Below are 24,965 nucleotides of genomic sequence, written 5' to 3'. Positions count from 1 at the left end.
TTTTTTTAAAGAAAACTACAATAGATACAGAAATCATAATAACGCAGTTAAATAGAGCAAGATTTCAGCTACTTACAGCTATTTTTCCACATAATCACCACCATTCGTTATGCACTTTTGTCATCGATGAACAAGAGCCTATATGCCGCGCCAGTAAAAATGTGCACCAGCAGAGGCTAGCCACTTCCTTACAGCTGCAATGACAGCATCGTTGTCTGGAAAATGTTGCCCACGTAGTCCGTCTTTCATAGGCCCAAAGAGATGGAAGTCTGAAGGTGCTAAATCGGGGCTATAAGGTGGATGTGGTAGGACAGTCCAGCCAAACTTTGCAATGTGCGCGGTGGTCGCCAAACTGGTATGGGGTCTAGCATTATCGTGTTGCAAGCGAAAGGTTGTCTGTTTTCTGGCCTGACTCAGGAAATATGGGCTTTCAGCTTAGTCAGCGTCGTCTTGTAGCGTTCAGAATTGACAGTACCTGGTCGTTATCTGCTGATCTGTTCGGATGAGGCGCTGTTCATTGTGAGGCGTGGCAGCTGAGCAGGGACGCCCATGGCGTGGCTTGTCGTGCACTTCACTTTCGCCACTGTTGAAACGCACTATCCACCGAATCACTGTGCTGACATCCACTGTATTGTCTCCGTACACCTTTAGCAAGTGTCGATGGATGTCAATGGGTACAATTTGTTCGGCAGTGAGAAATTCAATAACACATTTCTCTTTCATACGCGCTTCTATGTCAGACGCCATTTTGGTAGACTGCTCTGCTGTCGCTATCTGTCGCACGACAACCAAATTAACAGTACATTGGCGGGAAGGTTCAACCTTTACTACAACACCACCAACATCCAGCTCAGACGTTACATATTAACACAAAAAAATAGGAGGCATTATATACGGAACGCACCACGTAGTTGGAAGGAGTGTACTCAGTAATGTAAAGTTGTCCTTTGTGAAGACTTGGGGAGTGTAGGTACAGCTCCACCATTCTTAACCTCAGCGCCAAACGGAGGCGAGTGGTTAGGCCTATTTTTCAAATTCAATTATAATTTATGAAACATATGAAAAAATCCAATTATGACCTTAAGTAAAGGGGATTCATTATGAGTGAAAATCAGAATTTCCTGAAGACTTTTGGAGAGTCTCCCATACTGAATTAAGAGAAAACTGTCCTGCAGCTTAGGCAGTTGCAAACCTCACTGCAATTTTTTTTTTCATGGAAAATTCAGTATGTACCCCTACATATTCTATAACGTGAAATTACCATCCTCATATTAAATATCAGTGTTAGTAAATCCCAGAGAGAATTACTTTTCACAACAAACTCCATGGAAAACGGCAGTAATTCACACCCTACAATTATTCTGAGGAGGAACGGAAGGAAATAAGAATGACTCTAGATGTCTGTCGCAATGGTCAACTTATTGTACTTACATCAGTTGACCTAATCCTTCCAGCCGCACTATTGGCCTGGGGTTCACTCAGCCTCTAACAGAAATGAGTACCAGGAATTAATTAAATAATTTTCCTGGGGAGTAAACCGCGGCCGGCACGCAAGGCTGACAACCTTACCGCCATCTTTGAGCCGATTGTGTACATAATGTGGGAACCTCAACATCTCACAACCCTATGGGCCTTCATGGCCTGGTACAGGGATAGCTTTACCTTTTTTTTTTTATGTTGGACCCTGACCATTGCCTGGGGTGTATTTAACATATACGTTTCAGAAAATGGATTGATTTCTATCATCAGGTGATATGAGCCTACTCAACTGGGCCCATTAGAGCTTCGTCTTGATCGGTGATCAATGATCATGGATCCAATTTGTGAAATGGTGTGTATATGAAAGATATGAAACATGTCCCAAACAATGGACAATGTCCAACATATTACTCACGGAACGAAATATGAATCAGAAAATAATTTGCAATGAACTTGTGAAACAGTTAAACAAATTATTATCAGCACTATATTAGTCTAAATATTTACAATAATGTATGCAATAAACATCTCTTACAACTGAATGAATATCATTATACAATACACAAAATATAATCCAGTTTTTAATCCCTGTAATGGTAAAGCTATACAGTGGTCATCCTCCTCCTAACATGTTTCCAATATCATCAATCAATGAGGATATGATCTGCTCTGTATCAAATTATCCAATAAAATAATAGTTAAAATATCTATACATTAATGTGATATATACTAACAAACATGCTTATAAACACAGCCTCGATGATTATGAAAATATCGTCAAATATTAGGGACCGATAGCAATAAGAATGCGCACAATTTCTTAGTACTCATTATAAAAGCAGCCTGAATGTACTGCCATTAATTTAATAAACAAAAACCAATTTAAGGAAATAAAGGATATGAAATTTAAGATTCTCATAGTGGTGAATATAAAAATTACAGACTTCTGAAATGTGACGCTGTGTAGTATGGTCAACAGGTATGAACATTTTGGAGTAACCTGCCGCCTCCATCTGCAGGGTAGATTATCCTGAAGATGGCAATAGAAGGTTCCTCTGACACTTCGGCATCTATTCGTCAAACTACACAGTGTTATATTCCAGATGACCATAATTGAAATAAAAGATAATTTCCTGTAAATTGACACATATGAAGAAGTGTAATTTACTTGTTACCACAAGAACACAAAAATTTAACAATATAGTGCATACACTTAGGGAAATAGTCTCTGGATGGAACCTTTTTATGATGGTGACCTGTGTAATTATTGAAATAGACTTTTTAAACAAAAACATTTTTCTCTTCTGGTATTTCTGTGTTGTTACACAAAGAAAATGTCATAACAAGTTTAATGTTTATGCAGTATTATACAATGCCTGGATACATAACAAAGGACTGGGAAGTGTCCATGATATGCTTACCTTAGGATTCTTCATCACACAACTACTACTACTCATAAAATCATCAATAAAACAAGAAGAGAAGTAAAAATAAATCCAAGGGGGAATATATGATGCCCATTACAATTGGCGATATAAAAGTTTAGTAACAGAAATCTGATGTAATGTTCAGCTCAATCAGTCTCTACTGTAATTGAATAAACTAATGTTACTGTCTTAACATTATATGGTTTTTCAAAATCCAATTTGATTTGAATGGATATATTAAGGAACAAAATTTAAAAATTTGGATTATACAATTTTTACATCAACATAATTGCCAGTCTTCTGTAACCAGTGAAACTCTGTTTGGTGTGCAAATCCATACAGCATAGCCACCACCAAAATTCAACATATTTTGAAAATCCTAAACATTCTGCAAAATTGTGTTCAATTATAAACAGCAAGGAACAACGCATCAATACATGCCACACTAAGAAACCCATTCCAAAAGTGCATACCATAAATTATTCAATGTTCATGGTAGGTTAAAAAACGAATTCATCAATTTTAGAGTACTAAACCACTGTGTAAAACAATGATGTGACGATAAAGTAACATACGACATACCTCACCAGGGCACATTTGCAGTTACATTAATTACGAATCCAGCCAAATGCATTTTATTATTTATCGCAAAGCACAAAATTTTGTCACTTCAGATGACTCAACTCAACCACTCATTAATTATGGAAACTACAGAGACTAAACATATCATACACAACATAAACGTCTAGGCCCTGCTTATGTTTACATAGATATATTTGGAATGTCACTGGGGAGAAATAAACATGTGCCAACCATCTGAATGAGATGCATCAGTGTCATACATATTGTCAGATGACTATTATCCTATGCACAATATACATGTAAGAGCATCAGTCCTATAAAATAAAATGAGCCAATCGTAAGCATTGCCCATCATATCTACAATGGTTCATTATTTAACAGCATACCTATATTTCACAAAACTACACTATATTCATAACAAAGAGGATAACTTTGGCATAAATATAATAATTAGCAGGTAAACATTACATACACTTTTCATTATTATCATATATCACTATATATAGATGTTGGTCACTTTGTTTGGGTTTCAGCTACAGCCAAGAGCTGCTACCTTCCAGTGACACTAACAGTAAAATTTATTAACATTTGAATTATTATAACTATAGTCTCAACATATACAAATTTATAATACAGTAATTAATGAAATCTGGACCTTGTTTAAACATCAACAGGCTTCCACAGTTTTTATGTTACTGAATTCACTGACATCATGATGAAGGATACAAATCAGTACATGATGCTTCTCATAGTGATCATCCAATGCTACTGTATTCCTATTAGATACCGCTGTCCTTCGGTGACGTGTCACACAGTGAAGGTGCACAGAAGTGTGGGGGTAAATCTCTGTTAGAGATTATTATTCCCGGATATGTTCTGAATGAGATGACAAAGAGAAAAGTGAAGTTTCAGATTTCATTTGTCATTTGTCACAGAAATACCTCAAAATAGTGACAAAAAAAGAGACAAGAAACTGAATAAATACATGTAACATGCCTATAAATTGGACCTATATATTTTGCTGTCCTTAAAAGTAATCCTATTCATCTTTTCCATAAACATTTTATTTGAAATATTAAAAAAAGAAATGTTTTAAAAACTACTTCAAAACTGACATTAAAAATTAAAATGTACTCTAAAATTATTCTATAGTTTCTAAGAATGTAAAACTTACTAATATCCTTTACTCACTATATCTTAAATTGGTCTTCATTTCTTAAAAAAAATTATTTCAGAAATTTCTTCAGCTAAGAGCACACTACAGTATTAAGCTCACTGTTAAAAAATGCTTGCAGCAGAGGCTCAACAGTAACTGTGGGATGGTTTTTTGGATTTTTTTATTTAGTCTTTCTTTTGTAAAAATATTTTTGTGACTGAAATTCAGAGGTATAGTTCTGACTAAAAGCTGCGGCAGAAATAATTGAATACAACTTCAACAATGGTACAGTCTGGCTGTAAAATACTTTTCAGCATTTATATTTAGTTTAAATGTACTAAAAAAACTTATGAGAAAAGCTAACTTATGAAGAAAGGCAATTATATTGTGACAGAAAGCAGAAGAGTGGGAGAAGAGTGAAGGAAAAGAAAGAGAGAGAGAATATGAAGAATTTTCAATATGTCTACATTATATCGCTTCTGCTCTTGAAATAAAAGATCTCACATAACATTCACAAGGTTAAGTAGGAGTAATAAACCACCTGCATTTCCCACCATGGTTACACATTAAGAAGGTTAACTACTTAACTTCTTACATGTGCATATATTCACTTACTTTGGTTATTTATGAGGATCTAAGAACATCTATACTCACAACTGTCACCTCAATGGATTACAGTCTTAACTTTGTACACAATTTGAATAAAACAGCACAGAGACTGAATACTAAAGATGCATTATTGTTACATAAATATACACCATATTACATATCATTTTTACCAATGTATATGACATAAAACGGTTTACAAAAAAAAAAATTAAGATTTGTTTTAACTCCAGTAGTTTATAAGACATTGCAATTTTTAGGGACACATTTTTAAGGAAAAAGCTGTACCTCAGATGCTGGTAAATACAATAAATTGTTTGGATTCTCATCCAATTCAATCCAGTCTTCATCATATTCCAATTTTTAAAGATGTCCCGTGCTTTTTGCAACATATTCTACATGAAGAGGATAAATCCCAAAGACTGCTATAGACAGAACTATGCAACGGATTAAATTTGAATATAGAAAAAAAAACTGGGACTGACCAAATGGGTAATCACATTCTCCCGCATTTAGCATTTCCCTCATAAAGAGACCCACTTAAAGCATTATATTTAACACTGACTTTTTAGTGTTCTGCAAGAATTGTGAGGGTGTTTGTAATAACTGAATACAACTTAACAAGAAAGGCTCCTGTGTTGACAATATAAAGCAAAAAAAGTTGATAAAAGATACTTTACTTTTATTCGAAGTTAAGCAATCTGTATTAAATATATGTTACAGAAAGGCAACCTCCAGGTACCAGAAAGATTATATCATTGCAGTCCTAAGGAAAAATATGACTTACAATTAATAACAGTTTACCGAATCTAAGGCTTCCTTCCTCTGTAATCAGGACAGTGCAGGTCAGTGATAAATCCCCAGTATAAAGATCAAGGATATGATAATGTGCTGCATAGTTAAGACATATCACATACCTCAAGGTGTGATGATAGATAAACATGCAGGGGGATTAGCAGGGTAACACACAGAAACTCAAGGAAATGCATTTTTTTTAGTTGTTATTTAACAATGCTATCAGTATCAAGATTATATAATCAACAGCAAGATGAATAATGAATTTGGACCAGCTGATGGAATGAGAATTGGCGGGGGGAAACTGAAGTACTTGGAGAAAACCTGTCCTAATGCCACTTTGTCCACCACAAATCTCACATGCAGTCACCCGGGTCTGAACCTGAGACTTTGTTGATAACACAAATATGGCACAGCTCATTGAAATATCAAGTTTAAGAATTAAAACATTCTGGAAATAAGTCTCAGATCTGAAGCTTCAACAAGCTGAAAAGATCACAACTGGTTCCTCAGTGAATTTCATTTCGAAGTAGAGGAATACAGAGATCACTAAGAATATGCTCGTATTATGGAAACTGAAGCACACAGTGTGAATGTGGCTAGTGGGTAAAATACTTCATATACCTCTGTCAGAAACTGAAGCAGCAATAACATAAGCATATGAATGCTACAGTATTGCTCCTTCAACTCCATCCACTGGTTTGCTAAATGTAGATTTCTTCCACTTCTAATAGGCATGAGTGATTATTTTTGCCAACACATACACAGTTTTAATTTGAGGTTTTTTAACACGCAAAACAGAATTTTACAGATCAATTTTTAATCCAGGATTCCTTCCAATTTACCACCACACTTTAGCCCTTCCTGTAAATTCACATTAAAATACATTCAATTTGACAAAACATAAAAGTTGTGATGATGGCATATCAATATAATTATTGTGTTTTTAGACATTATCCAGGGACTAGCTCTATCAATTTGGCCCAACTGAGTAGGCTTTTACCTGAAGATGGAGGCAGAATCCAGTCTCCAAAACTTTGTTTTAAATAAAAAACAGGATGATGGATAATATCCAAAAACACAACACAATACTTGTTCATTCAATTATGTTTTGACATTACTTTAAGTGAAGGAAAATTACTGCACCATCTTCTTACATTGCCAATAAGCACCCAGGCATAACTGCCTTTCATTAGATTCATCCTCTTAGCACCTTCCCTATATGGTCTAGCAATCTGAAAGTTTTCCAGCATCTCATACCCAAGTTTGTTGCCTGTATGGTTCTCATTAGAATGGCATGGGAAAATAATGAAAAAATCTGAGTGAAGTTGAGAAAATAATGAACTCCATGAAGCAATCTTTCTTGAACAGCCACTCAACTAGTCAAGAAATTCATCACATTCATTCAACCTAAATGTTCATTACTATGTTCAGAACAGCTTGACACTGAGACAGATGAATTCCATCTACACCATCTTTCAAGTGGTCCCTTCCTTTCAGGTTGTCTTACCAAAATTTTGTATTAATTTTTTATCTGTCTCAAGCACACTGTGTAATTATGTATGTAAATATGAGAATAATTTCATGAGCCTTTTGGGTCACCTTGCTATATACTGATCTGTCAAGAAAGCCAACCAGTGGACAGAAGTGGGATTTCCACTTTCAACCCAAACATATCCCAAAAATATTGGGTTAAATAAGATATCTATGTCATACAACCAGCAAGACATAATCTCTGTGCTCAAAAACAGCTAGCACTGAAAAACTTCTGCTTGCTCATATACATACAAAACTAAAAATAAATAGTATTTGCTTACTATGGAACATATCGAGACCAGTATTAAATGACTATATACAATAAAATAACATTAATACTCAATAAAATTACCCACAACCCTACAAAATATTTATTTTTAGGGCGATGGATATCTATATAAAAATATGCTATCACAGAAAATATGCATACCAGCAAACAATAATTTACATTAGTCTGAATACAAAATTAAAAAATACTGGACATCAGCAGTTCCCAACTTGCAAGACTGAACAGCACTTAACAAAACTATGAATCTGTGGGTGAAGAAGCAAGTATACATTAATCTGTGCCTGTGAAACCTCATACTTTGATATCACTCTTGAATATTGAGAGGGCTTCATTCATTGAACAGGTCCATAATAGCTACAACACGGCTCCGTCTCTACCTGGGGCTGCTCAGCTGAGTTAAGTTATAGGCCTCCGTTGCTGTGTATCACACTCAACTGTTACGCGCTGCTACTGTTTAAATAAAGTTCAGTTTAAAATTTAGAAATCAAGGTCAGTTCCTGTATAATTCATATTATGTCACCAATATTACTCTAAATCTTCTAAGCTTGATATTGTGCTTGTGTAGATCTGCATGTCTACCCTCCCACACTTCTTCATGGTCTTGTGCTTAATTGAATATGCAACAATTTTATATTTTCATAACTTGCAAGTTTCAATGAAAGTATGAAAACTGCTCTATTTCAATCACACAACTCTACAAGTCTCCAACCTGTTGAGAAACAGTCCTCTCTTTCAACTACAGAACTACAGTAAACTGCTGGTTATCCAGTATCCAAGCATCTGGAATTACTGTGCAACTGGAAAACATTTCAAAGAAAATTTACTGTTTTCATAGTTACTTCAAAAGCAAGTTGCAATGCCCATATGTTCACCTGTCATCCTGTAGTTCTCTAAATTCCCTATACACGCAGATATTGGGAAGTTAACTGCCTACAGCAAATTCATCTGTACATATAATTAATGCTAAGCTCTGTTTGGAGAGGTAGCAAAACAGAACAGAGTTATTCTCAGATGTTCCCGTACACAGTAAAGAGCAAATTTGTTTAATTTCGGTCAATTAGGACAAAATGACCATGCTTCACCTCTTAAATAGCCTCAGTTTCACTCTTCACGTGATTATCTTTCTCACTTTGTGACAATTTGATTGTAAATGGAAAACTGATGGAATAAGCCCTAATTCTTACTGATGTGGATTTCAGAGGAAAGGCAACTGAAGGCATGGTTTCTGATTCATTTGAAAGTTTAATATGCCAAAGGTGGATATGCAAATGAGTTGTTCTTGTTTTTCATAAATGTCTCAAGTTCTCAATGAGCTATCTTACCTCTGCTGAAATTTTAAAGTGTGTGTGTGTGTGTGTGTGTGCGCGCGCGCGCATCGCCTGAGGTGAAGGCTTTGATATGTAAACAGAAAAATCTACAAACAGATTTGACAGATTAATTTATCATCAAATAAGTTCATCTTGGCTGTGTGAAAATCTGGTATGTACAGCTCTCAAATCCACATCTGAAAATTTCACATCAAAATAATACTTAACATTGTATGTCAGAACTGCACTGTGTCAATTCCACTAACTGTTGAACTTTCAGAGATGTGGCAAAGCTGGGGATCACTGTATGAAGAGAAACATAAATATTGACACTAATTCTTATTGAAATGTCTAGTAAACATACACATTTCAGATTGTGATCTTTTAGGTTATGACACAGCGTAGTTTTGCAGGTGGATAACCACGTTTCAGAAGACTCTGTTACTCACACCCTTAGGGTCAAAATGTGTAGGGCGAGGTTACTTTGACCACTTACACATAACCTGCCTACATAATTCAACCAATTTCTGATCCTATATACTTTAGCCCTGAAGATGAAGACATCATGATCCTCCAAACCCCTGGCATCTACCCACAAAACAACATGGTGCCACAATACAGAAGACCACAATCTGAACAGTCACCACCATGAAAATCTCAAAACTGAAATCATATACCTTATATAAGTTAATTTCTAACAGATTCAATGGAACACCAAATAAACACAATACAGTGCAAAAGCATACGTTGAAGTCTAGTTGTAGATCTGTGCTACTTAGTTAATACTGAATTCTTAGCTGTGAAGCCAGGATAAATGATAAATACTGAATCCCGTACAATACTTCTACAGCTATATAGAGAATATACACCAGTCTATTGTACTATATATGGTAAGTCTAGTCCTCAGATCTATGTTGGTTCAACTTACATTCCAACGAGGGATAGCTGCAGGAGTGGGAGTGGTTGTGTTCGAGGTCCGAGCTGGAATAGGTGGGGGTATACCAGCTCGAGCAGGAATTGGGGGAGGAACCGCAGAACGATCTGGTACTGGAGGAGGTGGAAGTTGTCTCTGTGGTAGGGGAGGTGGGGCAGATGGTGGAGCTGTGAAGTCTTCTTTCTCAGTGGAATCAAAACGAGGTGGTGGAGGTGGTGGACCCAATGGGATTGGAGAGCTATGTTCTCCATCTTGAATTTCCTCGTAGATAGCAGCACTATCTTCCAGCTGACCATATATGGGTGAGCAACTGAGGTCTGCGGATTTGATGGGAGCATCTTGCTGACTAGGCTGGATGAGAGAGTGTGGAATGCTTACAACTCCAGCCTAGAAACACCAGAAAGGACATTAACACCATTTATATTTCACACAATTCAAATCACCACACTCCACCTGACAGGTGCACTTCTGTTAATATGCCTTGTATGTGTTTCCAGCAGGAATGTTCTTGTTTGTAACTCCAACTAAGGTAAAAGCATTCAGTTCCTAAGAGGTAATTACATATGCAGTCCATCTTTATACTTGTACTTGCTCACTATCTCACTAGATTCTTATTGTTACAACCACTGCTAACAATATTGCTAAGTACGATCTAATTACATAATCAGTGATATGTCCATTTGGTATAAAAACTGTCAAGAAAGAAGAAAAGTGAAGATTTATGAATGCAACTTTTACCTGCAGCTGTGATCTCAGCATCCAGAATAGGTGTTTTCTTACACTTGTGAATAACATGAAAATATGTTACCGCAATCAGATCAACGACTTTTATGTCTCCTGATCCTTTCGATAAATTCTGACGACATGTGACACTAGTGACAAGTAATGAAACTTTACAAGAATATAATATTCTGGGGGCCACATCAGCTAATTAAGAATACACTTTACTTCACTACTACCCGGCGTTACATTTTTTCTGAGAAGTAGTGGGTCTGGAACGGGGTCCACTCAGCCTCATGAGGATAACTGAGGAGCTACTTCAAGGAAATATCAGCTCGTCTAGAAAACCGAAATTAATGGCAGTGGGGATTCATTGCGCTGACCACGCGACACCCTCTATCCACTAAAGCTGGCACTAACTTTGCCGACAAGAGGCGGTTGCTCGGTTCGTATAGTTTGCTTGCGGACTAAAACCACAGAGTTTTTTTAATCAATGTTACTACATTATCTGCTGAATGATATATCAATTTGAATGTTTCAAAACAAAACTGTAAAAGCATGCTATATGTTACATGCCTGTTTTTACAAATATACATATATACATATAGCACGCCATCTTTAGAAGAATTCTGTCAAAATCCAGTAAACTAAATCTGAACAAATGAAGCAACAACATTTTGCTGAGTTACTTCTTGAATTTGATGCTACATAACTTCAAACCACATTTCAATGGCAATGAAACTTTCCACCAGTTAATAACTCACAGGTTGTTAATGATGCTGTATCAGCTATGGAGTTTGTGCAGCATCATATGTGATACAAGGGCAATAGGGAATCAACCAATTATGTCACATTTCAGATTCTGTCCAGTATTCCTGCTGGCAGTGAAGGACGGAAACCATAAGAAACTCAGTGACGAGAGCCATTTCCCTGCCAAGATTCATACTAAGTACCAACAACACTACAGAGTTAAACCACACAGCATATATGTACATAACGACTCTTGAAGTTCCATGCATTTTACTGTCAAGTACAAGAGACGGTCAGTAAATAGGTCACGGATGGATATAAAGTGTAAAACATGTGATATTCGAACGTGGAAAAAACATTTATTTCTCAAACATATCTTCCACCAACACTAGCACTTGCCCCATCACTCTACCAGTGCACTGAAACCTGCAGCACAGAAGTCTTTCGACTATTTCCTGAGCCCCTTCTGCACCTTCACTTCAACTTCTTTGTCATCAGTGAAACATTCGCCACCAAGGTGGTTTTTTTAGCAGACCAAACAGGTGGGAGTCACTATGAGCCTAGTCAGGGCTGTAAGGCGGATGTTCAAGAAGTTCCCACTACAGTTCTTAAATTCTCTCCTGGGCTGCTTGGGCTGTACGGGGTCTGGCACTGTCATGATGAAGCAATTGCCCTTTTTCCAAATGCCTGGACGTTTTCTGAGAATTGCATCCTGAAGCTACAACAGAACTTCACAGTACAATGCAGAATTCACATTTTCACCAGCTTCTGAAAATGGACTAACAGTCCTCCCTGATAATCTCAGAACACGGTAAGGACAACCTTTCTGGTTAATGGCATAACCTTCAACTTTTGGGTGAAGTTAACAGGGATGTTTACATTGCATTAAAGCATACTCTGATGCACGTTGGTAGAGATGTACCCATGATTCATCCCCAGTAACCTGTTAAGCATATCTTCTCCTTCATCTGCATACTGTAAGAGATGTAGAAAGGATAAACCCATTTGCTTCATTTAATTTTTTATCAATCCTTTAGTTCTCTGGGCACACACTGTGAGCACACTTTCAAAAACTTCAAACAATCACGCATTATGCTGTATGCTAAACCATGGGAACACTCTAGTACAGTTGCTACACTGCCTATTCTTATACTCGTCAGCTTGAATCAACTCTTCCACCTTCTGCACAGTTGCTTCTGTCACAATCTCAACAGGACGACCTAGTCTGGCATTATCTGCAACTTTCAAACGTCCCTGGGGGAATTTCTCAACGCAGTTGTGAACCGCTTTACATGACAAACACTTCCCACCATAAACATTCCTCGATGAATATCCTTTGCATTGAGCCATATTGCCCACACAAAACACATAACAGAACACTGCTCTTCAGTAGTATTTTCCCTAAGCAAGGTCACCATTTTGACTACTGAAACCAGCTTCTGAACATGCGCATGCACGTCTCCTACCTAGACTGTCATGAAGCTGGATTGTGCTGCTACCTAGTGATACACACAGAAAACCTATTATGTCTATTACAGCTGTTTTACTTACATTTGTGACCTATTTACTGACTCTCCTTCATATTCGTACATCTATACTACTTGCTCCAAAATAATTTTTCCATCATTAGGATAACATACTGTTAGAACTCCAGCAGTAGTATCTATAAGTTTCATTGTTCTATACGATAAGAGTCTATCACAGAACACTATTATAATTCACTACCAATGATTTTAGAACATCCTGTTTTACTCATCATCACTGCAACTACAATTTTCAGTCTAACATTACAAAAAATTAACTCACCCTTGGTATTTGCTTTTTGGTCTGAGATGGAGACATTACAGTAGGAAGAGGAGGTCTGGATGGTGGGGCAGGCCGGGGTGGAGCATTTCCCAGCCTTGGTCCAGGATCTGCACCATCTGATACACTTAGACCAGTTCCCAGCATTTCATCCTCTGGCCTACTAGCATCTAAAGGCACAAAATAATACATTAAAATATTAACAATTCAAAGAATTCAACCCAATGATAATAGCAACTATCAGAAATTATTTTGTTCCATCTCATTCCAGTTACTGTTCTCAGTGACTTGATAATTTTATGTGAGGCATGATTCACAAAAGTGAAAACAGTGCCCACTAGCTTCGCCAAGTTATAATACAGTTTCATGATATGGATCCCATCACAAAAAGTCAAATATACACTTCTGTATCCCCAGTTCTCTTCTTCAATAGTCTGTACATACAGAATCTGATTAAAAAATAACATTTTAACAAAACGGAAAGCACAAAACCAACTTACTGTATAGTTCATCACCATTGGTAACACTGATAGGCTCCACATTCTCACAAAGTGGAATTGTGTTATTTGTACAGAGTTCAATTTCCTTCTCTGTTTGTTCTTTCCAATTGGGAGTTTTTAAGTTCAGCCTCAAAACATGTCCGCACAACTGCACAAAGAAATTACTGATTACGTCCAGAGTAACTATATCTCTATGCCTGTAATTTTCTAAAATATTATTCACAGAGTAACGAGTAAATTGCAGCAGACATATATTTGCTATATCCTTCATGCAAGCCAAGACTGCTGGGCCATTCTTGCACTTCTTCACAAAATATCACAGCAACAAAAGGTATGAAAATTACTGTTCAGCAATAAGGTCATTGGTCCTTAGCTCAAAGGAGAGAAAATATACACTGTGCATGCTATCCTAACTGAAAAAAAGCGGTCAAGGAAATTGAGGCATTTAGTAGCAGGACTTCCATTGCCTCTTCCTTTCAACCTCTCACTTGGATTTCTTCTTGGTCGCAGACAGTACACAAGAAATTTCACATACTGACAAGTCACACATAAATATTCATACTTTCATCAAATGTTACAATTATTACTTTGCTGGACATTATCCATCATCTTGTCCATTCTAAAAAACAGTCTAGTTTCTATTAAAAAACACAACGTTTCGAGAACTGGAATCTGTCCCCGTCTTCAGGTAAAACCTACTCAGTTGGGTCCAATAGACAGAGCTAGCCCCTATCTCCGGAGATAGGGGCTAGCTCTGTCTATTGGACCCAACTGAGTAGGTTTTACCTGAAGACGGGGACAGATTCCAGTTCTCGAAACGTTGTGTTTTTTAATAGAAACTAGACTGTTTTTTAGAATGGACAAGATGATGGATAATGTCCAGCAAAGTAATAACTGTAACAATTTACCATCATCACAAACTTTTAGATCTTATTTTCATCAAATGTATTCATATTACTGTCACACATAGGTACTTCTCATTTTACGCAAGTTCAAAAATGGGATTTCATTTTAATGCAATCAACTAATTTTGATGAATTTCAGTATGAATGGTTTGTGAACCAACTGAGAGGCGGACAGAAGGGGAAGGGGATTATTGTGGGTTTGATCACAGAAGGACTGTGAGGGGAGAAGGGAAAATTATGTTTGATTTATGCGATTTCACCCTTTTTGACATTTTTTACTGCTGCATATATTCAGCAATACCTGTAATGTAAGATAAAATTCAATAGGCACTGCATACTGATCATTCTAATGCATCAAGTGCAGAGTGCAAGGCCAATAAGAATAGCATGGAAGTGCCAAACTCAGTATGAGACACAACAGGCCTATCTGCCTGATTCCTCTTTTAGTATCATGTGACACTGCAGTTTCTGCTCACATCATCTTCTGCAGGTTAAACAAGAAGTTCTTGATTCCGTATCTATGCATCCTGTTGCAAGCCATATTAAAACGTCTATGTATAACACAGTCCATCAACAATGCAACAAATTGTTCCTTATTCTTCCACTTACACTTTTAACACAACATATTTTGGCCCCAGATGGCCATCTTCAGGCATCTTAATATATTATAATATAATTACAGATTTTAGACGTAACAGAACGGGCTAATGAACATAAAACACAAGCTGCTGCAATAAAACACCTGGAGATAAACATATAGTTTTAAACAAATGGATGAAACCCCTAGTGAGGTGCAATAAAATTTCACAAAATAAAATAAAATTTTAAAAAGAAAATTTAAAAAAAATGATAATGGAGTTTATTTTATTAAATTAAGTGGAGTACAGCATGTAATTAATCACATATTAATGCAATGTAGCAGTTTTAATATATTAAGACACCTGAAGATGGCCATCTAGGGCCGAAACATGTTGTGTTAGAAGTGTGAGTGGAAGAATAAGGAAAAATTTGTTGCATTATTGACGGACTGTGCTATGCATGGATGTTTTAAAGAAGTTCAATCTAGAGACATTGCCTGGAACTTACTTTACTTCAGATGATTTTACTAAGTATATGATGAGGTAAGCAAGAATTATAAATTCATGACCCATTTCTACATATAACACACACTAATACAAATTCCAAGTAGGATAAATTTGTCAGATGTAACTTCAAAACTTTCTGAAATTCAGAACGTTAAATAGCTGTAATGCAAAATTTTAAGAAACTTTAGTAGCTTCAAAAACAGATGGGATCTCTAGAAACTGTTCCCCAGATGATATCATACCTGAGTGGTGCCCTTCTTCGCAGCAGCAAGGGCGCACTGACCATCTCTAAATGTCACCCACATAGTGTCCTCAACAAACCGAACCAAAATCACTTCTCCTATCTGTGACAAGTCTTGCAAGAGTGCCATCATGAAGTTGTCATGAAACACCTCTTCTCCACTTCCTTCAGTATCAACCTGTCAACATGTAAAACATAAAATCCACTGCCCAAATTACACAACTGAACTATGAAGGTGTACGGTATCACAACTATCTTCACATGGAAATACCTTAACACCTACCGGATAATGTTTAAACCACAATAAATATAATCTGTATATGATATGACTCAATGACACTTCTAGAATCAGTTGTAACAGTGGTACATTCTACAACCTTCCTTTGTGAATGAAGGTGATGGAGGATTGAAATTGACCTATGACATCCTTGGCCAGAATTAAGAATACAACAAAAATTGCATTTAAAAGTTGCTTGGAAAGGAGCTGATTTGAGCATCAAAGCAAGGAAAATCTTCAATAGAGGAAACTATACTATAACTTCAAGATTACTATTCATTTTTATGCCATGGTGATATGCAGAGAAATGACATTACCTTTAAATTCATTTTATATATCCTGCTAAGTTTCTCCTGAATCCTAAGGCCCATTCAAATTGCATCCTAGAATGACATACAATTGCAGGGACAGTCTTTCTCCCCAGCCTGCTTCAATCCTCAAATCAACCACAGCTTTGTCACACTGCTGTAGTGTACAATTTTTCAGGTCACTTTCTCCCCAACCTGCATCAATCCTCAAATCAACCACAGCTTTGTCACACTGCTGTAGTGTACAGTTTTTCAGGTCACTTTCTCCCCAACCTGCATCAGTCCTCAACTCAACCATAGCTTTGTCACACTGCTGTACTGTATAGTTTTTCATCTAGATTTAAACATGTCAGTATTATGGAATCATTACTGAACATAATGAGTTACAGCAACAGTAAACATTCCAAAAGCTTCTCATCACCTTTGACTGCCAAACAAAGTAGCATCTTTTGTGAACTAAATATTCTCAGGAATGGGAAACTGCTGGAAATAATAAACCATACCTGAACTACAATTGTGGCATCTGGAGGTCCCAAGTCCTGAATCACTTCCATGAACACCTGGCTGCGCCTAGCGTCGTCTACATGGAAAATCTCAATATCTACGAGTGCAATTACTGGACGATGGTCACTCTGTTTGAGTTCTGCCCTTCCATAATGTACAAGCCTTCCTGGATTCCAGTCTGATGGTAAATCTGCAGGAAGCATACTGTCAGACATCACTTTACGGGACTTAATGGCAGATATACATTAGCTTCTGAAACTTGTTCATGGAGAAGAGATCAGACCCATTCAATCAATTCGCTTACTTGCATACATGCACACGTACAGATATCCCTTACTATCTGTTCACATGCTATCTAACACTCATTAATTATTTGTACAACATCAATCTACTATTGTTAGGAATTTAATGATGTAGAAACAAACGCAACAAAGCAGCTGTTGGCAGTTCAGAAACTGACTCTGGTAGATGCTGCCAGGAGTGGTAGAAATAAAAATGTGTTAGGTCCTGAAGGTGTGTACTCTGACGATAATTAGCTATAGAAATGGGATGAACCCGAGCTCCTTTCCACATATTGAGCACTTTTTTCGAACCTATCACAACTTAGTAGCCTAACAGCAACTGATAAATTCTGACCTGCATACCGAGCGTGAATGCTGAGACACACATGGGCACGTTCCACCCTGCTAGTCATAATATCATTGCAGTCGCTTATCTTTCCAAAATTTCTGAAGCTACCGCACATTACCAGGGCATGCAGTAGCATAGTTGTTTGAGGCACTGTGCCACAAGCCAGAAGGTTGCGGGTTTGAATCACAATGAGGTCACTGAATTTTTCAATTGACCTAACCCTTCCAGATGCACTATGGCCCTGGGAGTGACTCAGCCTCTAACAGAAATGAGTACCAGGAATTTTCCTGGGGGCTAAAGGGTGGCGAGTATGTAAGTCTGACAACCTCACTGCCATCTGTGAACCATATGTCTAGAGAAAATGTGAGAGCCTCAACATCTCATAACTCTATGGGCCTTCACAGCCTGTTACAGAGATGGCTTTATCTTTACCTTACCACACATGAGCTCCACATAAGAACCTCCAAATAACAAACTCATACGTGATACTGCTCCAAACGTCATTATAATTCAGTATATTTAGTTCTGTTACTCTGTGGCTTTTATTACAGGCCAGGATGTTTACATTAATTTCAAGTAATCCCAATAATCTATTAATAGTAAAACCTGGAAGAAGTTTTCAAAGTGCACAAAAGTAACTGTGAAATTATAATTATATATATAAACATGCAACTGAAGAAACTTGAATTTGATTTGTTTCATTCTGGTCCGTCACACTAACTATACTATAAAAAGTTAAACAGTTCTGTCCAGTGTGACTGGTGAAGATTTCTCATATTTCAATTCTTCATGCCCTTACATGTTTCTCTGATGATGGTCTCTATGGACCAAAACATGTAAGGGCATGAAGAACTGAAATATGAGAAATCTTCACCAGTCACACTGGATGGAACTGTTTAACTCTTTATAATGAAGAAACTTGGTTTCTCTCATACCTGTGTCTGGAATTTGCTTCCTTCGTTTCCACAAAACTCGATCTGTCCATGCCGGTGCACGACATTTCTCACTTGTGTCATAGTCATCCGAGAATAAATCATATTTGTATGTTGGTGCAAAATTTATGTCTCCTTCAAAAAAGTTCTTGAATACATTTCCTTGTTCTTGCTGAACCTGGAATATCAGTATGCCACATAACTGGACTTGTGAGTAGGAATTGAACACAGTTCTAAGACCTGATGTAGTACTTATCAGTGATAACTGGTACTGTGCATACTGACGCTTTTACCGTCACTCACAGAAGTATATAATACTCAACAAAATTCAGAGTTTTCAAATAGGGCAGAATTATTTTCACAAAGCAGAAGCCACCTCAACCATCTAACTTAACTACATATGTCTTGCATCTGTAGTGAAAATAGATCAAGTTTTGTAGCGATATAACTCAGAAAAAAGCAGTACAAAGATGGAAGTGATGTAAATAACAAAAAATAATTATTGATAATCTCCTATTCACATAAATATATATATATACACATATATATTTTACTTCAATTCCAATAAAAAAAAAACAGACAACTAAGTAAACAGTCACATATCCAAGATCACTGCATGGAGCTATACCCAACAGAACTCATTACATTATGATTAGCAAGGTCCACATCATAGGAGTCAATGATATTCCTTCTCAAACACCAAGATAATAGTCAGAAGAAGATTGTAAAGTTGTGCACAAAGCACAGTATGAATGAATGTGGCACATAAAATTCCCAATGGCTTACTATGGCTTGCTTATGAAAATATGGCCTCAAATAAAGAGGCCTTCATTATAGGTAAACATGCCTCAAATATGAAACAGCCCAACATCTTTCAGTCAGTTTCTTATTCTGAACTTTTAAAAACTCTGACCAGTGGTTAGGGCATTGATACTAGGTCACACACAGAGAGGTAGATGGACAGACATGACCTCTACACAAGGCACGCCTTTGCTTTGTAAAGAATGCTTAATAATACACAAACACAGATAATGCACAGCACTGAAAATAATGTAGTTTAACTGTTACTTCTTTTATCACTGTAATATTCCGAGGCACTGGTAGATATAAAAAATGAGGAGCTCTGTATGATTATTGAGTCTCTGGACATTATCCTATGTCCTACTTTTCAATTAAAAACAATATTTCATACAATGGACCCTATATCCATCCTCAGGAAAATGCCCACTCAGTTGGGCTCAATCGATAGTGCTAATCTGATGATGGATAAAGTCCAAAAGTCAATAATTGTATTAATATAGCATCGTCACAAACTTTCATGGGCTATGTAATCATCCCTGTGCTTAATTAAGCATCACAGCATAAAGATGCATGGGGAAGTAGAGCTATAGCTCAATGCATGCTTGATCTGTCCACTAGACTGAGGTGAGAGGTAAGCTTCATGCCCTAGTTGCTTTAGTTGGTGGGAGACCTGAATACGAGTTTTTTTTAATTCACTTAGTGGAGGGTGGAGTCCAACTGGGTCCACTTGGCACGGCAGCCACTGATTGGCCTATTGTAGCCTGCCCTAGGTGATTATGATGATGGAGAATTTGGGGGAATGAAGATTGGCAGGGAAAACTGAAGTACTCGGAGAAAAACCTGCTCCAGCGCCACTTTGTCCACCACAAATCCCACTTGACCAGACCTGGGATTGAACCCAGGCCACCGTGGTGGGAAGCCAGCGACTAACCACTTGAACTATGGCGTGGCCTCAGAATATGAGGTTACACTTGGCCCTGGTCTGGACGCTGTGGACAAGAGAGAAAAATCTCCTCCCCCTTACTTGGAACCTGTGAACCCTGAAACATTAAGGAGCTGACAAAGGGCAGAACTGTATTAATGTCCATTACTTACTCTAAGCTGATCATGTTGCAATATCTGATCATAGTCTCCCTTCTTAATGAGCTCCTTCATCTCATCTTTGTCCATGTCCACACGGTAGTTAAAATCCCCACACCAGAATACGTAATCATGTGAGTTGAGTGTACGACCCTGAAATTATAACACCACCTTATATGCAATGATTACATATTCGCTGATGTTGTATAGTAAAATGCTATAACACAAATATACAAGTCTTCTGGCAAACAGTGAGTTCATTACCACATGAATATACAGGCTCCATTCTTTTTGTTCCTCCACTTCTCCCCCATGCACATATGCACAGACACACTACTATTATCATCATAAGGTTCTGGGCAGAACTTCAAGAAAACTTTTTTTTTCTTTAAATGTTTCCACTTTAATGGAGAGACCAGAGCAAATTATGAATTAATACATATACACTTAGTAATTAATTCTTATGTACAATTTCCACTATTGTAGTACTGCATTTAATTTTTCTGCAGCCATAATTCTTAATGCTTATAATTTGCAAACACAGCATATTTCACATACTTTGATATGATCTTATAAGATAGAAAGTTAAGTAGATTTAATACTTTATTTCACATTCTCACATGCAGTAGTACATTAAGTCCATTACCAGTCCTACAACAAATGGCCTACACCTACATTTAGCTACCACTCCCCTTTACATCTTCTGTGTATATGTGATTTCCACAGAGACAGTTCAAAGCACAAACAAATCGCCTAACAGGACCAATCTGTGTATCAGACATGCTCTTACACTGGCTTAATTGCTACCTTCTCTTCAAACTATGCAATTTCTACAGATATTTCCTCCACCCTGTGTTTTATGGTATAACACGAGAACAAAGTGGAACATTTACCATAGGAAATGTAATTTTTCTTGTAATTTCAGCATAATCTGCATTCCTCTCTGCAACTTGTGACTGACCTGCTGCAAAATGAGCACACACGAAGCATAGTGAAGTACTGTAGAACACAAAGCGGATAGCCGTGGCTCCTTTGTTGCCTGTTGTAAAGACAAATTTCACTGCAGTGAGTCACAATTCAAAAGTTTTATTAAATTATTCCAGGATAGCTCAGTCAGTATAAGGACTCACTACTGACTGGAGGACGGAGGAGTAGGAGTTTGAACCCTGGTGGGGCAAGAATTTTCACTTCTCCATGTCATCCAGACTGGCTCAGGGTCTACCCAACTTCCTATCCAATGTTTACTGGAGCTTCCTTCCCAGGGGGTGATGCGGACGGGACCTCCAGCTAGTGCCGAAGTCAAGAAAATGTGGATCTATACATCAACTCCCCTTTTACCTTCTACCCTTACCTGATGTTTCACAGCAGTGAGTGTTAAAAAAAAATAAATAAATAAAAAATAAATTAAAAAAAAGTAAAGCTAACCTTGTAACAGGCCGTGGAGGCCCATAGTGTTGTGAGACGTTGAGGGTCCCACATTATCTAGACAATCAGCTCGCAGATGGTGGTAAGGTTGTCAGCCTTATGCGCCAGCTGTGCTTTACTCCCCAGGAAAATTATTTAATTAATTCCTGGTACTCATTTCTCTTAGAGGCTGAGTCGACCCCAGGGCCTTAGTGTGGCTGGTAGGATTAAGCGGGGGGGGACCAATGACCTCATCGTGACTTGAAGCTGCGACCATCGGCTTGTAGCATAGTGCCTCAACCAACTATGCTACTGCGTGCCCCTCCACAGCAGCGACTGTATGGAGTACTATCTTCAGGGATGTAATGCACTTTACTGCACTATACAGCTTTATACTCATATCCCAGGAGAGAGTATTCTGCAGTTATTACTACATATTTACTCATGGTTTCATGAGCTCTGACCTAGCTGTTAACCGTGTTTATAAAAGCTCACGCCACAGATGAGGCTGTGACATCATCTTATCATGAATGAGGCTCTGATATACTGCAAATGAGTTTCTGGGAAACCCTGGCACAGATAGCGAAGTAATATGAATACAGATTTCTAATGAAACAAGCTGTAAGCATGTGTTAGGGACCATCGGAGGCTCTTGTGTTGAATTTTTAAGCAGATGGATGACTGAGTGCTCAGGAAATACCCAGTTACAGTGTGTGAGTGGGGAGGTTCAGGGTTGGTACAACAGCACAGACAAACCAAGCAGTCACCTGGAGTGCCATGTTTTAAAACATTTTCCAAAGAGTGTCTGATAATTACATGAGATGAATCATGACGAAACTTTGAGAAAACTGAGTCGTTTTTCAATGGAGGATTTCCTCATTGTCTGGGTTGGCATTTCAACTTGTACTGGCTCTGAGTCAGTTTTTTTGTGCATGTATTGCTAGTGGGGTGGGACTAAGTCCCTTGTACTATGGCCACTTCTGGCCTATTGTACCAGCCCCAGATGATAGGTGAGGGTGATTTTGGAGCAGTTGGTGGAATGAAGATTGGCAGGGGAAACCGAAGTACTTGGAGAATATCTGCCCCAGTGCCACTTTGTCCACCACAAATCCCACTTGATGTACATCAGAGTGAAGGAAGAGCGCAAGAACAGAAGGGGGGGAGCACGTGCGTGTGTACAGGCATGTATTATTTAGTTAAAAATAAATTTTAGATAAGACAAAATAAACACAAAAGGCATAAATTAGTATTTTAAGTTGGTCTGGAATTAAAAGAACCTGACTTACCAGTGGCTCCACCCAGGCCAGTCTTGACTGAATCCACAGCTACATCCCGGATGAAGGCTGTGTGTTCTGGACGAACAAAGACGTACAGACAGACCCCTACCAATTGCACATATGTCACCATTACATAATTACGGTCTCGTGATAGTACTTTCTGCAGTTCTTCTCCCCATGCTTTTGCATTTTCTGAACTGAAATATAATTTAACCAATGGAGAGAGACAAGTCTGATATTAAATTACAGTGGTTAGCATGATCTCAAATATTAAAAACAAAATGATCACAAAACCATATTCAAATAAACCTTGCTTCATGTTGGAGACCATCATTTACCACGGTACTGGTTTTGATACTATTTACGTTTAGATATGATTGTTTATGACCTGGTCAGCCAAATATAGCCCAGCTTTGTTTCAAGAACTGCGGAGCAAATATGCTTCTGTGCTTGCATGTGAGTGTTTCCAGAGCCTTCAAGGAAGTGTGCCACATGAAAGGATTGGTTTTCAATGACGAATTATCAGTTAGGAAGTCAGTGTCGGACTGTCTAATATTTCTTTATCAGTTGAAAGGTCAGAGTCAGACTGTCATATATTTCTTCATATATCATTTTTATTTTGCATCTTGGAAGAGGTATAAACCCACTGAGCCAGTATTACTTTGTGAGTAAAAGGCATCTTCGCCACTGCGACTTTCGGTATCAGTGTCGGACTGGCACTCTTTTTGACTAGTATTATAATTACTTTGCATCACTATTTTGGGAGTATTACCAACAGGTGAGAGTGTCGCTTTGTCAATCAACATAATTTATTTGATTCTGCTAGAACCCCCCCCTCCCCCAAGATGATTCTTCAATTGCACAATCCGAATATCACAGTCAGTGGCGTTTCTTGGGGGAAGGCCAAACTTATCGGAGGCCCCAGCTGAGTTGACTGGAGGTGAAACATTCACAACACTGGCCAACCAAAGGGAAACAAAGACATTGTCGTGTGTTTCACTAAATAAGAAAAGCAGGAGCACGCTCTTCTATTGTAAAGAGGGTGGTGTCGCTCTGTGTGAGGTGGACCACTTCGAGAAGTGCCATGCGCGTCAGAGTGTATTGTAAACTGTGAAGTGACACAGTTCAAACTTGTGTACAGTCGGAACAAAATATTACTGTATATAGTGTGACTATATTTACACCATCACCATGATTCAAGGTTGAAGAAAAAACAATGGGTAAGTCCTTTGGAATTTCATAACATATATAATAAAGTTTATATTTTGCATTTCATAACAAAATAATCACAGTTAATTTTCGTTTGTAAAAATTGCTCTTTTGAGTATATGTAGAAAATTTTATTGCCTTTCAGACAGGTTTTAGTTCGTATTCGTATNGTGAAGTGACACAGTTCAAACTCGTGTACAGTCGGAACAAAATATTACTGTATATAGTGTGACTATATTTACACCATCACCATGATTCAAGGTTGAAGAAAAAACAATGGGTAAGTCCTTTGGAATTTCATAACATATATAATAAAGTTTATATTTTGCATTTCATAACAAAATAATCACAGTTAATTTTCGTTTATAAAAATTGCTCTTTTGAGTATATGTAGAAAATTTTATTGCCTTTCAGACTGTTTTTAGTTC

At 37.6% G+C, this 24,965-nt stretch overlaps 1 protein-coding gene across 2 annotated transcripts in view; it reads right to left on the bottom strand.

Annotated features, from left to right (window-relative positions):
- Positions 1-9,016: 9,016 nt before the first annotated feature.
- The window catches only part of LOC111869754 (synaptojanin-1), a 30,355-nt gene continuing 14,406 nt past the window's right edge, over positions 9,017-24,965 (bottom strand). For both annotated transcript variants that reach the window (XM_023861496.2, XM_033753549.1), the window contains exons 13-21: positions 23,338-23,525; positions 21,541-21,686; positions 20,663-20,800; positions 18,770-18,944; positions 17,204-17,394; positions 16,117-16,293; positions 13,885-14,032; positions 13,388-13,554; positions 9,017-10,498 (exon numbers count right to left, since the gene is read on the bottom strand). In XM_023861496.2, coding sequence (XP_023717264.1) covers positions 10,097-10,498; positions 13,388-13,554; positions 13,885-14,032; positions 16,117-16,293; positions 17,204-17,394; positions 18,770-18,944; positions 20,663-20,800; positions 21,541-21,686; positions 23,338-23,525 — 1,732 coding nt within the window. In that variant the 3' untranslated portion in view covers positions 9,017-10,096. The remainder of the gene's footprint in view (positions 10,499-13,387; positions 13,555-13,884; positions 14,033-16,116; positions 16,294-17,203; positions 17,395-18,769; positions 18,945-20,662; positions 20,801-21,540; positions 21,687-23,337; positions 23,526-24,965) is intronic.

Source organism: Cryptotermes secundus, unplaced genomic scaffold (assembly GCF_002891405.2).
Source record: "Cryptotermes secundus unplaced genomic scaffold, Csec_1.0 scaffold93, whole genome shotgun sequence".
In the NCBI taxonomy this organism is placed as follows: domain Eukaryota; kingdom Metazoa; phylum Arthropoda; class Insecta; order Blattodea; family Kalotermitidae; genus Cryptotermes; species Cryptotermes secundus.
The sequence above is the reverse complement of the archived record's forward strand: the minus strand, read 5'-3'. Positions and strand labels throughout refer to the sequence as shown.